Genomic DNA, 15,219 nt, shown 5'->3' on the forward strand with positions numbered 1-15,219 from the left:
ACTCACTTTGTAGACCAGGCTGGCCTCGAACTCAGAAATTCGCCTGCCTCTGCCTCCCTAGTGCTGGGATTAAAGGCGTGCGCCACCACGCCCGGCTTCAGTAGTGTATCTGGATCATATCTATTATCTATTCCTGACTCTCCTGTCCTATCCTGTCTAGACCCTCAGAGAAGCCACTTGTGCCTTCATGCTCTCTTTTCCTTCAGAATGCACATAGAAGAGTAGGCGCTGCTTTAATGTGCATGGTTGTGACATCACGGCAACTCCAGGACACAATGATTCCCCTTCCTCCAGCAAGCATAAACTGTCAGTAACTCCTCAGCTAGGGGTGGGGCTTCATGAGCTCCTACATTATCCATGCTGGAATGTTGCCTGGCTTGATCTTGTGCAGGTTACCACAGCTGTTGTGAGTTCATGACTACAGTAGCCACATCATGTTGAAAACAGTGTTTCTTAAGCCTTGTGTTAGAAATAAGTCAAGGATGGCAAAGAAAGAGACTACCACTGAACTGAACTGTCTCAGCAAGACAAGATTACTCTTCTAGAGGATGCACTGCTCATCAAAGCATAAGAGCAGGCAGCTGGGACAGGAAGTACGCTTGGTTTTTGTAGTTTTAACACAAATTAGCAACTGTCTCTTTTCCGCATTCATTGATTGGGGTCACACCTCACTCTTTTGAGATTGTGTGTGTGTGTGTGTGTGTGTGTGTGTGTGTGTGTGTGTGTGTGTTTGTCCGGAATGGGAAAGGGTTTGGTGAACCAAGGAGAAAGGAATCACTACTCTGATAGGAATTGTGGGGTCACTGATCCAGGCTATTAGGTTCTTGAAATGCAGCAGGAACCCTTGTGTACTGGGTGGAGAAGAACCAAGATCTTTGCATATAGGTGGGGAAGATGAGAAAAGACTAGTGATAGAGGTGTCTCCGTTAAGGCTGAGCACTCAAATTGTTTCTCTCAGCACTTTGAGTCTCTACATTATATGCTACCCACTGGGAAAAATATTTCTCTGATCATGACAGAGAGAATACCACTCTGTGGGTATAAACATAAATATTGATCATTTAGCAAAACAGTAGTGGTTAATTCCCCCTAGGGCCTATGACCTCCCCGGCCGGCTTGGGGCCTTTGACCAGTTTTGTAGTAACACATTAAAAAAAAAAAGTTTCAGATATAAAAGGTTTAAAGAATAAGAGATATTAAATATAATGTAACTTGTTGGGCTTTTCTATGTCTGCCCCAGTTACTGAATGCTGTCATGGAAGCTTATTTATGCATTAACGCCTAGGCCCTCAAGCGAGCCTCATTCTCAACTAGCTCGTAGTTATTCCATTTATGCTAATCTAAGTTCTGCTGGTTACCTCTCTTCTGTTTCATATGTCCAGTCTTCCCACCCCTAGCCCCTGACTCTTTCCCAGCATTTTTCTTTCTCTGCTGAGTGTTCCACTGTCTATTCTACCTTTTGCTATAGGCCATTGACTTTTTTTTTTTAAAGAATTATTTATTTTATGTGTATAAGTACATTGTAACTGTCTTCAGACACACCAGAACAGGACATCTGATCACTTTACAGATGGTTGTGAGCCACCATGTGGTTGCTAGGTATTGAACTCAGGACCTTTGGAAGATAGTCAGTGAACCATCTCTCCAGCCCCAGACTGTTGGCTTTTTATTTTAGCCAATCAGAAGATGCCTTAGGCAGGCAAGAAAGGACGGAGACATATTTTCACAACAGTGCATATAAACATTTTCCTACAATGTAATATTATATTTAAGAAATGAAAGCAGGCGTAGATGCCTTTGGAAGGCTGCAGTGGGAGGATCAAGAGTTTGAGGCCAGCCTAATGAAACCCTGTCTTAAAAAAAAACAAGCAACACCATCAACAACCCTCCCCCCACACACACACATAAAAACTACAATGGAAATTCCTCTGTACTTTTTTTGTGAAATTTTCTTACCTCCATGGATATGTCCATAATTCCAGTTTGTTGGTTATTATACCAATATATATCTGTACTTATTGATCACCAAGTAATACATAACCATACTATGTAGTACCACATTTTAGGAATTTTATAGCCCTTTGGGCCGAAGTACCAAAACACTAAATCCAGCAACATACAAAAGAGATTCTGTGCCATGAACAAAATTAATTTAATATGCTACATTAAATGAATAAAATACAGGAGTTCAGATATAACTCACTTGGTAGAGGGAGCATGCAAAAAGCTATCACCATATAACCAGGTATGATGGCACAGTCCTGTATATCCCAATATTCTGGAAGTGGAGATATTATGATAAGTTTATTTTTGTTTTGTTTTGTTTTCAAGACAGGGTTTCTCTGTGTAGCCCCTGACTGTACAGGAACTCACTGGAGACCAGGCTGGCATTGAACTCAGAGATTTAGTTGCCTCTGTCTCCACTTTCCAAGTGCTGGGATTCAAGATCTTCACCACCTAGAGCCGAGCGTGGTGGTGCACGCCTTTGATCCCAGCACTTGAGAGGCAGAGGCAGGCGGATTTCTGAGTTTGAGGCCAGCCTGGTCTACAAAGTGACCCTGTCTCTAAAAACCAAAAAAAAAAAAAAAAAAAACCAACCAAACAAAAACAAACCACTTCACCATCACTACCACCACCCAGCTGGAAGATAAATTTAAGGCCACCTTAGATGCACATTGAGGCTAGGCTGAGCTACATGATACTATCTTAAAGAAAAAGAAGGGTCTGGAGAGATGGCTCAGTGGTTAAGAGCACATGCCTCTCTTAGAGGTCCAGTATTCAGTTTCCAGCATCTACTTTGGGTACCTCATATACCCTGAAACTTGCTCCAGGAGATCTAGGCCTCTGTGAAAACTGCACACACACACACACACACACACACACACACACACACACACACAGGGTCTCCACTATGTAATGGTCTTAAACTCAGAGGTCTGTCTGACTCTCTAGAGTACTGGGGAAAAAAATTTAAAAAAACCTTAGGTAGCATTTGTTTAATTCTAACCTCATTTCATAATTAAAAAAAAAAATCACAGGGAGTGGAGAGATGATTTGGTGGTTAATACCACTGTTGATATTCCAGAAGATCTGGGTTCAAGTCCCAGCACCCACATGATGGCTAACAACCATCTATAACTCCCATTCCAGGGAATCCAGTGCCACCTTTTAGCCTCTGAGGGTGCCAGGCACTCAAGTGGTACACAGATAAAAGTATGAACAAAAGCACCCCCATATATTACCTTTACAAAAAAATCACACTCAACTGATTGGGAATTGAAGGGAAATTCCTTAAATTTATAAAGGTTATCTAAAAATAGCTTACAACCTACTGAGAAAATGAAACTTCCTCTAAGGTCAGCAGCAAAACAAGCCACTGCTCTCAGTCCCTCTGAGCAATGTTCTAGAGTTTATAGCAGGGATATTGGGGAAGAGAGAGATGAAAGGTACCCAGACTGGACAGGAATAAGTATAACTACAGCAAATACTGTTGTTGTTGTTGTTTTTAATTACTTGTTGTTTTTGTTTGTTTGTTTGTTTTTAAGATTTATTTATTTCATGTATGTGAGTACATTGTTGCTGTCTTCAGACACACCAGAAGAGGGCATTGGATCCCCATTACAGAAGGTTGTGAGCCACTATGTGGTTGCTGGGAATTGAACTCAGGACCTCTAGAAGAGCAATCAGTGCTCTTAACCGCAGAGCCATCTCTCCAGCCCTGTATTATCAGTTTAAATACTTAGGAATTTCTGAAAATCATTAAATGTTGAAAACTATTAGCATTAATAAGATTGCAGGTTAAACAAATCAGTAAACAATGAGTAATCTGAAAATGAACAGAATTTCATTTACAACATCAAAGAGAATAAAATTTTTAATAAATTTAAGAATGAAGCACAAGACTTTTTAGAACTTTGAAACTTAGTAGAACTCTGAAACACATTGAGGCTGGGCATGGTGGTGTACACCTTTAATCGCAGCACTTGGGAAGTAGAGGCAGAAAGATCTAAGTTCAGGGCTAGCCTGGTTTACATAGAATTTAAGGCTAGCCTGTGAGCACAATATACCTTGTCTCAAAAACAAAACATTATTGAGTGTTTAAAAAGCAAATGGGGCCAGAGATTTAGTGCCTCTAACAGCACGGGCTTGATCCCCAGACACAGCATTTTTAAAAGCTAGATGTGTCCATACTTATAGCCCCCAAATTCCTACTGGCAGTTGGGAGGCAGAGCAGGAGAATTGGCTGAAAGCTCAGGAGAGAGAACTAGCCTGGTACCCTACCTCAGGAACAGGGTGGAGGGAGAAAACTGATTCTAAAAGTTGTCCTCTTACTTCTACACATGCGGTGATATATGCACACCTGTAAGATCAATTTAAAGAGACAAATGCAGTGGGACACCTGTAACCCCTTGGGAAGCTGAGGCAAAGGGATTACTAGAGCCCAGGATTAGGAGTTCAAGGCCAGCAGGCAGCATAGTAAGACATTGTCTTAAAACAAAAACAAGAAATCTGGCCAGTGGTGGCACATAATTTTAATCCCAGCAGGAGACAGGCAGATCTCTGAGTTCAGCCTGGTCTACTGAGCAAGTTTCAGGACAATCAGGGAGGGCTACACAGAAAAACCCTGTCTCAGAAACCAAACCAAACCAAACCAACAAAAAGTAGTTTGAGAGTTCCTCAAAAAAGTAAATGTAGGGATTGGGACTGTAACTCAGCTGGTAAGAGTGCTTGCCTAGTGTGTATGAAGCCTTAGTGTCTATCTCTAGTCCCCTTGGTAGGGGGGTAAGCATAAAGCTACCATTGTTACCATAAGCTAGCAGATTTATTCTTAGGACTCTACCCAAGGAAGTGAAAGCACATCTACATAGAAACTGTTATTATTCATGGTAGCCCCAAAGTGGAAACAACACAGATGCCCGGTTGTCTGCTAAACGTGTATATGATGGAATGTTGTTCAGCTATGAAAAGAATAAAATCCAACATGGATGAAATTTAGAAATATGCCAGGTGATGGGAGCCAGATGAAGGGGACATATGTATAATTCCATTTTTGTTGGCTTGTTTCACTTTTTTGAGACAAGGTCTTGATATATAACTCTGGCTGTCCTCAAGCTCCCTATGTAGACCAGGCTGGCCTTATAAAGATCTACCTACCTCTATCTCCCTTGCCACCATACCAAGCCACAATTCCATTTATTTGAAATGTTGGGAAAAAAAGACAGACTTGTGGCTGGCAGGTTTGGGGAGTGAGGGAACTGCCTGAAAGTATATACTCAACTTTTCAAATAGTCTAAAAAACACTGAATTATAAACTGCAAAGGGTAAGTCTTATGCTATGCACATTATATTTCAATTTGAAAACAAGGAAGAAAACTAATACACACAGAAGACAGTCCACTAAAAAGGAGAGTAGAAAGTCTTACCTAGTGGTGTATGCTATAATCCCAGTACTCAGGTGGCTGAGGCAAGAAGATGGAGGTGTAGTACAAGGTCAACTGGCCTACATAGTGAGATCCTGTGTCACAGGAAGGATGGGATTGTCAAGGGACACATCTACAAACCTTGGTGGTTAATATTTGAAGATGGCTCCGCTTCCCAGTCTTCCTTGATACATGTTATCTGTCTCACTTTGCTGCCCACAGCATGATTTCTAGTTTCTGACCTGCTTTAAGTCCTCTTACTCCTGGACTTGAAATGCAGTTAGGTGACAGGATTAAGGATCCTATTCATGTATACAATGTGCATGAAAAATAAAAATACCCAAATAAATTTTTTTTTTAATTTTGTAAGTTATTTCAGGCTATGTGCTAGGTCTTGAACACTTTTAAAGGTGTTTTTCACAGCTAACTTTAGGAAAGTACTATTATTTTGTGCATTTTATAGATTTAGAAATGGTGACTGGTTAATTATTCTAATTACAAGTGTTAGGCTAGTATTCAAGCTTAACAATTCAGTTTTTATTCACTGAGGCAGCATGCTATTTCCAGCCACACCTGTCTTTTTGCAGGTCTTTGGATACTTCATTTCATGGACACCATGCTTATTTCTGTCTTTCCAGGTCCATTAATGAGATGAAACGGTTGGAAGAAATGTCAAATATATTTCAGAGCTCTGGAGTTGAGAATCACCCTCCCGAACCAAAGTCCCCAGCAGGAGGGAATGAAAAGTCAAAAGACAAGGAAGAACCGTGGGAAATGGTGATGGACAAGAAACACTTCAAGCTGTGGCGCCGCCCAATTACAGGCACCCACCTTTACCAGTACCGAGGTGAGCCCTGCCCTGCTGCCTTTGACAGGTGTCCATGGTGCCCACACAGGGTGCTTTGTTCCTTTTGCTTCCTAAACGATTCTATCCTGGCCCTACTGAAGAAAATTAGCCAAATTTCGTTTGTTTTCCTGTCCCAGACGGCAAGCTTTTCATGTTCTTCCTTGGTACATGTCCTTCCTGCCTTGCTCTGCTGCTTCCTAGCTCTCCCTACCCCTCTTGTCGTTCTAGTTTTTGGAACATACACAGATGTGACTCCCCGACAGTTCTTCAATGTTCAGGTGAGTTCATTTTCTCTCCAGGTTTGGAATTTTTTGGCTCCATGAATGTCTTTGTAATCTCAGTACTTGGAAGGTGAGGCAGGAGACTTGCTGTGAGTTAGAGGCAAGCCTGGGTTGTATAACAAATACAAGACTAGTCAGAAATACATATCAAGTTAAAACAAATTAAATGAATTAAAAACAATATATGTTTGGATGTGATGGCACATACCCTTAATTCTAGCACTTAGGAAGCAGAGGCAGGTGGATGAATCTCTATGAATTTGAGGCCTGCCTGGGCTACACATCTAGTGCCAGGACAGCAGAGCTATATAGAGTGACTCTGTCCCAAAAACAATAAAAGTGAAACAAAAGTGAGAGGAGAAGGTGAGATCTCCCAAAGTGCCACATAGAACTTTCTTTCCTGATACTTCCATTTTCTTTTTATGTTTGTTTGTTTTTGTTTTTGTTTGTTTTGTTTTTTGAGACAGGGTTTCTCTGTATAGCCCTGGCTGTCCTGGAACTCACTCTGTAGACCAGGCTGGCCTCAAACTCAGAAATCCACCTGCCTCTGCCTTCCAAGTGCTGGGATTAAAGGCATACACCACCACCGCCCGGGATACTTTCATTTTCAAATTTTAATTGTTTAATTTTAAAAATTAGGTAACAGCTGAATGTGGTGGCATGCACCTTTAATCCTGATACTTGGTTTATGTGGGGAGCTCCAGGACATCCAGGACTATAGAAAGAGACCCTGTCTGAAATTAAATACAAGTATACAAAGTATTAGGCTTTATGGCCTTTTTCAGACATAATTTGGTTTTGCTGGTCTTCCTCCCCCTGTTGCCTTCTTCCTTCTCCCCGTCCTCTCCATGTATATCTCTTCCATCAGTAACCCCGGCCAACTTCCCTATCACGTGTGTTCTATTGTCCTCCCCTCTGATCACTACTGTTTCTTTATTCCTGGACTACTCTCTGGTTTTATGACTTATGTCTGTGCTCACACCCTCATATATAAGATCTGCATATGAGAATGTGACATTGTCTTTCTGAGTCTGTTACCTTGCTTAATGTAATTTCCAGATGTATCATCTTCCTGAATGTTTTATAATTTCATTCTTCTTTTGGCTGAATAAAATTCCATTGTATACAAGTACCACATGTTTACTATCCATTCATTTGGTGTAATTTCCGTCCTTTTGGGACTGGTGCCGCAGTAATCATCTATAGTGAGATAAAGAGTGTACAGGTTATATGCCCAGGAGCATGGCTGGGTCATATGGTAGCTCTGTTTTTATTTTTTCTGATAAATCTCCATACTGATTTTCATAATCTACTAACATCAGTATGTAATTCCACTAGTAATGTGTAAGTGTTCCTCTTTCCCCTGCCGTCAATTTTTGTGATTTTGCCAAGCTCTCAATAACTAGTTTGCTGATTATAATACCCACTAAAGCCAAGCCTGTTGGAATAGACTTGTGTAGCAGTGAGTTCAGCTACCCTGCTTTGGTCCCCAGTGGGTTGTGTGCTTCCAGCCAGGAGCTATCTGGATTCAAGAATGGAACTATCGGGCTGGAGAGATGGCTCAGTGGTTAAGAGAACTGGCTGCTCTTCCAGAGGGCCTGAGTTCAATTCCCAGCAACCACATGGTGGCTCACAACAATCTGTAATGGGATCTAATGCCCTTTTCTGGTGTGCCTGAAGACAACGACGGTGTACTCAAATAATATACATATAATAAATAAATAAATCTTTAGTTTTTTCGAGACAGGGTTTCTCTGTATAGCCCTGGCTGTCCTGGAACTCACACTGTAGACCAGGCTGGCCTTGAACTCAGAAATCCGCCTGCCTCTGCCTCCTGAGTGCTGGGATTAAAGGCGCGCGCCACCACGCCCAGCAAATAAATCTTTAAAAACAAAAAAGAATGGAACTATCTTCCTCCTTTCCCCCCTTTCTCATACACCAGTTCATTTTAAAATGCCTTGACTACCTTAAAGGCTAGGCACTCCTAAACCTTCCCCTGCTACCCCAGGTCCGATTATGGAAGTGGCTAGTGGTCACCCACCCGAATTCTCACATGGCTGGTTGGTTTTCTCTCCTGCAGCTCCTACATCCCATCCTTCTCTCCCGAGTCATGCCAATTCTCTGTCTTCTCTTTCCCAGTTCCTAGCCCTCACAAATCCAAAGATCCCACATCATCTCCCTTTGCCCAGCCATTGACTGCTGGCATCTTTATTGATCAATCAAAAACCAACTGGGGACAAGGACCTTCAGTGTTTGGACACTCAGATTACCAATTAAATCAGAGCATTAGAACCAATCCCCAGCAGGCCTGTAATCCCAGCTCTTTGGGAGGCTGAAGCCTTCCTGGTATGTAGTGTATTCAAGACCAGCCTGATCAACTTAGTGAGACTGTCTTAAGTAAAAACAAGACTAGGGAAATGGAACATTTGCATAGTATGTACAGGGTGTGCTGGGTTGAATCTGCAGAATTGTAACAATGGTATACCCACTAAGGATATACCTGGCACTTTGACCTGGGCTCTGGTTTTGTCAGTGCTGTTTGGTTTTTATGCATACGATGTCTGTATTTGAAGTTCCTTAGTTCCTTGATATGAAAGAAAATGAGAAATTCTCCCCCTTTTTTGTGGTTTTTAGAGCTTTTTATTGTAGAAAGGCAGGGGGAAGGAGAGTAGAAAGAGAGAGGCCGGCCATGGCCACATGGAGATGGGGGGTGGGGGGAGAGAGACAGGGAGGACTAGAGAGGAGAGTAGGAAAGGTGAAAGCTTAAAGAGTGAGAAATGCTTCTTGAATTTCTTTTTCTGTTGAAAATAATTTAGAATTATCATATCTTTACATGTTATCTGTTGTATTTTCCCCGGACATTTCCTTTTCTTCTTTTTACGTTTAATCGTTTCTAAGAGGGTGCGGGTCCGTGCGTGGAGGGACAACTCTGTAGAGTCACTTCTCTTCCACCTTTCTGTGGGGTCTGTGTATTGAATTCAGGTTGTTAGGCTTACATAGTCAGGCACTATTTTAGTTTCAGTCTGTTGCTGTGACTGACCAAAAGCAATTTAGGAAGAGAGTTTATTTTAGTTTATAGGTATAGTCAGTAACTGAGAGAAGTTGGGACAGGAACTTGAAACAAAAACTATGGAAGAGACTGCTTATTTGCTCTTTTCTCTTCTTTTCTTTTCTCATGCATATTGCTACATAAAAGCCAATCTGAAAGGTGACATACTATATGATTTCAGTGTAGATCATTCTAGACACTTGTCAAAACCAGCACAATGTCTAGCACACGCACTGAACTCTATACCATGGTCAATGATATATCAGTACTGGGTAGGCAGTGGTACAGGCGTGTAATCCCAACACTTAGGATCACCACAAGTTATAGCTAGCCTTGTCCACCTAGTAAATTTCAGGTCAGCTGTAGTTACTACATGGTAAAGCCTTACTTAATTGGTTTTTGGTTTTTGGTTTTTTGAGACAGGGTTTCTCTGTGTAGCCCTGGCTGTAGACCAGGCTGGCCTCAAACTCAGAAATCCACCTGCCTCTGCTTCCCGAGTGCTGGGATTAAAGGCGTGCGCCACCACTGCCTGGCTTACTTTTCGATTTCCTAATTTGAAACTGCTTTCCACACCAAAAAAAAAAAAAAAAATCTATGAAAAAAAGTACAGAAAAATAAACCCATTAAAATAAAATCACTTAGATAGCTAAGCATTTAAAAAGTCCAGCACAAGGCCATCAGGAGATGCCAGAGATGTTACGAGTCAGCAGGGTGTCAGCAGGTGCTTGCTGATTTGTATGTGGACTCTTGACTGTCCTGGTAGAGAGGAGGGGAAACTTTTGAAGACTGATGTCCAGTCTTTTTAGTTTTAAGCTATTATAGGGAATACAGAATGTTTCTTTTTACTTCTTCCATTCTCTTCAGATCAGAATAAAACCTTGACATTGTCTAAGGTGCCGTATTTGGGAGTGCAGTTGTTAGAGTTCTTTGCACAGTTTCTCTCTTTTAAATTTTCTCATGATCTTCTTACTTTTTTGAACACATTTAGGACAAAGCATATTATCTTCCACTCCTAGGATGGGAAAACATAGGCTGCTATCAGGAAAGATAAATCAACTTTTGGAAAGTGTCTGGAACCCTGGTCTAATTGGTATAAAATTGCAGGCAAACCCAGTCTGTCTGTCTGTCCTGTCTGCAGGAGCTGTGTACCATGGACATAGCCTGCTTTTTCATATAGTCCAGGACCACCTTTATAATGGGACTTTCTCCAGCCCACCAGTGGTATAAATAATAACACGAGAATTTTATTACAGTTTAAAACTTAGGCTTTTTGCTAGGGCAGTTTTTCAGCTAGCTTATCTAACTTAACCTAACTATCTAGCTGATGACCCGCTACATGGCTAGCTCTTTATCTTTCTCTCCGCTGTGGTTCACGTCTGTTCCCTCCATGTACACTTTCAAATCTCCCACGATTGCTTTCTTTTCCCAGTTACACCACCTCTCTCTGTCTCTGTCTCTCCCCTTCCCAAGTCCCACCCCCTACTTCCTGCCCAGCCATTGGCCATTAGCTCTTTATTACAACTAGTCAGTGCAGCAAACTTCTGATAAATTCTAGATTGCCTCTAGGCAGAGAGAACTGTCTGACCTTCAAGTATCTGAGTAGGAGACTGGTGATGTACCATAGAAATGACAGTACCAATTTCCTGCCAGCATTTAGCTCTCAATTAACCATTGAAAATACAGAGACATACCTTCATAGAGTGTAAAAAAGGTTACCCCAACACTTTTCCATGGAATGGTACTGTCCATAGTGGATAGTGGTCTGGATCCACCTGTATTAATTCATAATCAAGACTGTCCTGGGGCTGGTGAGATGGCTCAGCGGTAAGAGCGCCGACTGCTCTTCCAAAGGTCCCGAGTTCAAATCCCAGCAATTACATGGTGTTTCACAATCATCTGTAATGAAATCTGATGCCCTCTTCTGGAGTGTCTGAACACAGCTACAGTGTACTTATGTATAATAATAAGACTGTCCTCCTTAGACGGGCTCCCACTGCAGATTATCTGGACATCCTTTGCTCAGGTGACTCCAGGTTGTCAATAGGTGGCAAACATTTTTTACCCACTGATACATCTCACCACCCCCATTCCACAGACATTTTTAATTAATTAATTGTTTTTACTTTGCATCCCAATTGCAGCTTCCTATTTTTCCCAGTCCTTCCCTAAACATTTTTTAATAATTAATTTAATTTTATGCACATTGTGTGAGGGTGTTAGATCCCCGTGGAACTGGAGTTACAAACAGATGTGAGCTGCCATTTGGGTGTTGGGAATTGAACCTGGGTCCTCTAGAAGAGCAGCCATTGTACTTAGCCACTGAGCCATCTCTCCAGTATCTCCATAGACGTTTCTATTGCATAGCTTTTGTGTATGTGCATATATTTACACACATGATAATGAGAATTGAACATAGACAAAACTTGCTAGACAAGTAATCTAACCACTGAGCTGTACCTTCAGTCTTTTGGGGTCTTTTGTTTTTGAGACAGGTCTCCCTATGTAAGTTCAGTCTTGAACTTTTGATCCTTGTCTCTGCTTCTTGAATTGCTGACATTTACAGGTATGTGTGCCACCAGAGTCTTGTTGCATTTTTAAGACTTCTTTGAAGGGGGCTGAAGGAAGTGGCTGAGTGATTGAGATCACTGTTTGCTCTTCTGGGGAACCCAGGTTCCCAGCACCCACATGGCAGCTCACAGCTGTCTATAATTCCAGTCTTAGGGAGTCCAACATCATCTGACTTCCATGGGCATCAGGCAAGCATGCAGGCAAAACACCATACACATGAAAGTTATAAAAAAAGATTCCCTTGGGGGATTGGGGGAATCATTCAGTGGGTAAGGCTGCTTGCTGATTAAGCTTGAGTTCAGATCCCTGTATCACCCATGTAGAAACTGTGTGGCAGCATATGTCTGTAAGTAATCCTAGCACTGGTTAGGTGGGACCAAGATGAATCCCCAGGGATTGCTGGCCAGCCAGTCTAGTCAAACCAGTATGCCTCAGGTTCAGTGATAAATAAAGTGGAGAGTGATAGAAGACATCCAACATTGACTTCTGGCCTATACATGCACAGGCGCGTACATGAACATTTACACTCATACACACAGACACAGAAACCCCCTCAGTACAAGTGAGAATCTTACAGTATGTGAGAACCATCTAATAAACAGCCATGCCTCTCACAGGTTGGTACTGTTAAGTCAAATTACTATTTCTCCATATTGTGTCTAAGTCAGAGATCAACCTTCCAGAGAGAGAAACTTCTGCATCTGTTTTGGATCTTCTCTTTTGCAGCTGGATACAGAGTACAGGAAAAAATGGGATGCCCTTGTGATCAAGCTAGAGGTGATTGAGAGAGATGCTGTTAGTGGTTCTGAGGTTCTTCATTGGGTAACCCATTTTCCTGTGAGTATTTTTACTTGAGTTTTATTCCTGCCAAGTCTGTGATGCAGAACACTAATTTTGCCTCACTTCCTTTTTTAGTATCCAATGTACTCTCGCGATTATGTTTATGTTCGGCGGTATAGTGTGGATCAGGAAAACAATGTGATGGTCTTGGTGTCACGGTATGTATAACTGCTGGAGTACTTGTTAAGTTCCACTCGCTGTGCCTAACCCGTTTGTACCTTGGCTCTTGCCCTTATGAGTGCCCTGCAGACTTCCTAGCAGCCAGTGCCCATCCATCCCTACTCGGAATTAGCTGTGAACCACCAGGGAGACTTTGCAGGGTGGGAGTGGGTATTAAGGGTAGAACCTAGAGCCTTACTAATGCTAAGAAGCATGGTACTGCTGAGTTATTGCCCTAAACAAGTGATTCTCAACCTTTTTAATGCTGTAACCCTTTAATATAGTTCCTCATGTTGTGACCCTTAACCATAAAATTATTTTGTTGTTACTTCTTAATTGTAATTTTGCTACTATTATCAATTGTAATGTAAATATCTGTGTTTTCCAATGGTCTTAGATGACCCTTGTGAAAGGATCATTTGACTCCTTCCCATTCCAAAAGGGGTTGAGACCACAGCACCTGTCTTAGTCAGGGTTTCTATTCCTGCACAAACGTCATGACCAAGAAGCAAGTTGGGGAGGAAAGGGTTTATTCAGCTTACATCTCCACACTGCTGTTCATCACTAAAGGAAGTCAGACTGGAACTCAAGCAGGTCAGGAAGCAGAAGCTGATGCACAAGCCATGGAGGGATGTTCTTTACTGGCTTGCCTCCCCTGGCTTGCTCAGCCTGCTCTCTTATAGAACCAAGACTACCAGCCCAGAGATGGTCCCACCCACAAGGGGCCTTTCCCCCTTGATCACTAATTGAGAAAATGCCTTACAGCTGGATCTCATGGAGGCATCTCCCAACTGAAGCTCCTTTCTCTGTGATAACTCCAGCTGTGTCAAGTTGACACCCCAAACCAGCCAGTACAGCACCTAAATCTAAGTTTTAATTAAATGTTTTGAATTTCTTAATATAGGTAGAACTAGAAATACAGCCTGTGAGCCAGACATTACAATATCAAAGAAACTTTCATATTTCATGAATACAACGTGGGTTGTATTCATTCATTTCATTAACTGCTTGGTTTTGAGACAGGGTTCTACAGTTGTGCCTACTCCCCAGCCCCACTTATCCTCACTTTACCATTGATCAGTGCCAGAATAATCATCCCCCTCTCCCCTTACAGTGCGGTGGAACACCCCAGTGTGCCAGAGTCTCCAGAGTTTGTCAGGGTCAGATCTTACGAATCCCAAATGGTTATCCGTCCTCACAAGTCGTTTGATGAGGTGAGTTTTACCTCATGAGAGATGAATGTTGAAGCTTTGAAATGTCTTTCAAGGAACGCCTTTGTCTGAACTGGTGAGAGGCGCTTTGCCAGAGTGTGTGCCTTAGTCAGCTGGAACTTGTAAGGTGTATTGAGGGCCCTGGTCTCACTTTCTTGATTGTTTCAGGGGTGGCTGAAAAATGTATGGCATGTGGGCTGGAGAGACGGCTCAGTGATTCAGAGCACTTGTGCTAGGCAGTGGTGGCACACACCATTAATCCCAGAACATACAAGGTAAATACTCAAACATAAAATGAAAACTGGGATGAGGTATGCATTAGAATGAGCTGGCACTTGTTTGATACATTGTGAGCGCTAGTGTCACTTCCTACTTGTTTCAAAGATGTCTAGAAAATGTAACTCCTTAAAAATAAAGATTTAAATAAATAAATCTTTAAAGGAAATAATTTCTGAATTTTATAGAATTCTAAAGGTCACAAATGACTTCATTGTTGTTTTCTGGTTTTTTTTTTTTGAGACAGTCTCATTACATAGCCCAGGCCAGGCTGCCTTGAAACTTGCTGTGTAGTCCAAGCTGACATCAAACCCACAGGTCTCCTGCCTTAGGCTCCTGAGTGTTACAAATGTTCATGGATACATTCATTTCTCTCTGCTCCTGACTGGATATAGTGTAACCAACACTCTCAGGCTCCTGCCTGTGGGGAATGAGATAATTAAACATCAAGAGACCAGTGAGAATGAAATAGTTTTAAATATACCAGTCTGCCCGTGTAGAGAAGAGAAGATGGTGTGCTGATTTGATTCCATGTCTTTTTTTTTGTTTTTTTGTTTTTTTTTTTTTT

At 41.9% G+C, this 15,219-nt stretch overlaps 1 protein-coding gene across 1 annotated transcript in view; it reads left to right on the forward strand.

Moving 5' to 3' along the window:
* Stard7 (StAR related lipid transfer domain containing 7) overlaps window positions 1–15,219 on the forward strand; it is a 28,698-nt gene that overhangs the window by 7,646 nt on the left and 5,833 nt on the right. Inside the window, exons 2-6 of the mRNA XM_021155481.2 lie at window positions 6,059–6,267; window positions 6,496–6,545; window positions 12,892–13,002; window positions 13,081–13,163; window positions 14,279–14,378. Coding sequence (XP_021011140.1) covers window positions 6,059–6,267; window positions 6,496–6,545; window positions 12,892–13,002; window positions 13,081–13,163; window positions 14,279–14,378 — 553 coding nt within the window. The remainder of the gene's footprint in view (window positions 1–6,058; window positions 6,268–6,495; window positions 6,546–12,891; window positions 13,003–13,080; window positions 13,164–14,278; window positions 14,379–15,219) is intronic.

Source organism: Mus caroli, chromosome 2 (genome assembly GCF_900094665.2).
Source record: "Mus caroli chromosome 2, CAROLI_EIJ_v1.1, whole genome shotgun sequence".
NCBI lineage: Eukaryota > Metazoa > Chordata > Mammalia > Rodentia > Muridae > Mus > Mus caroli.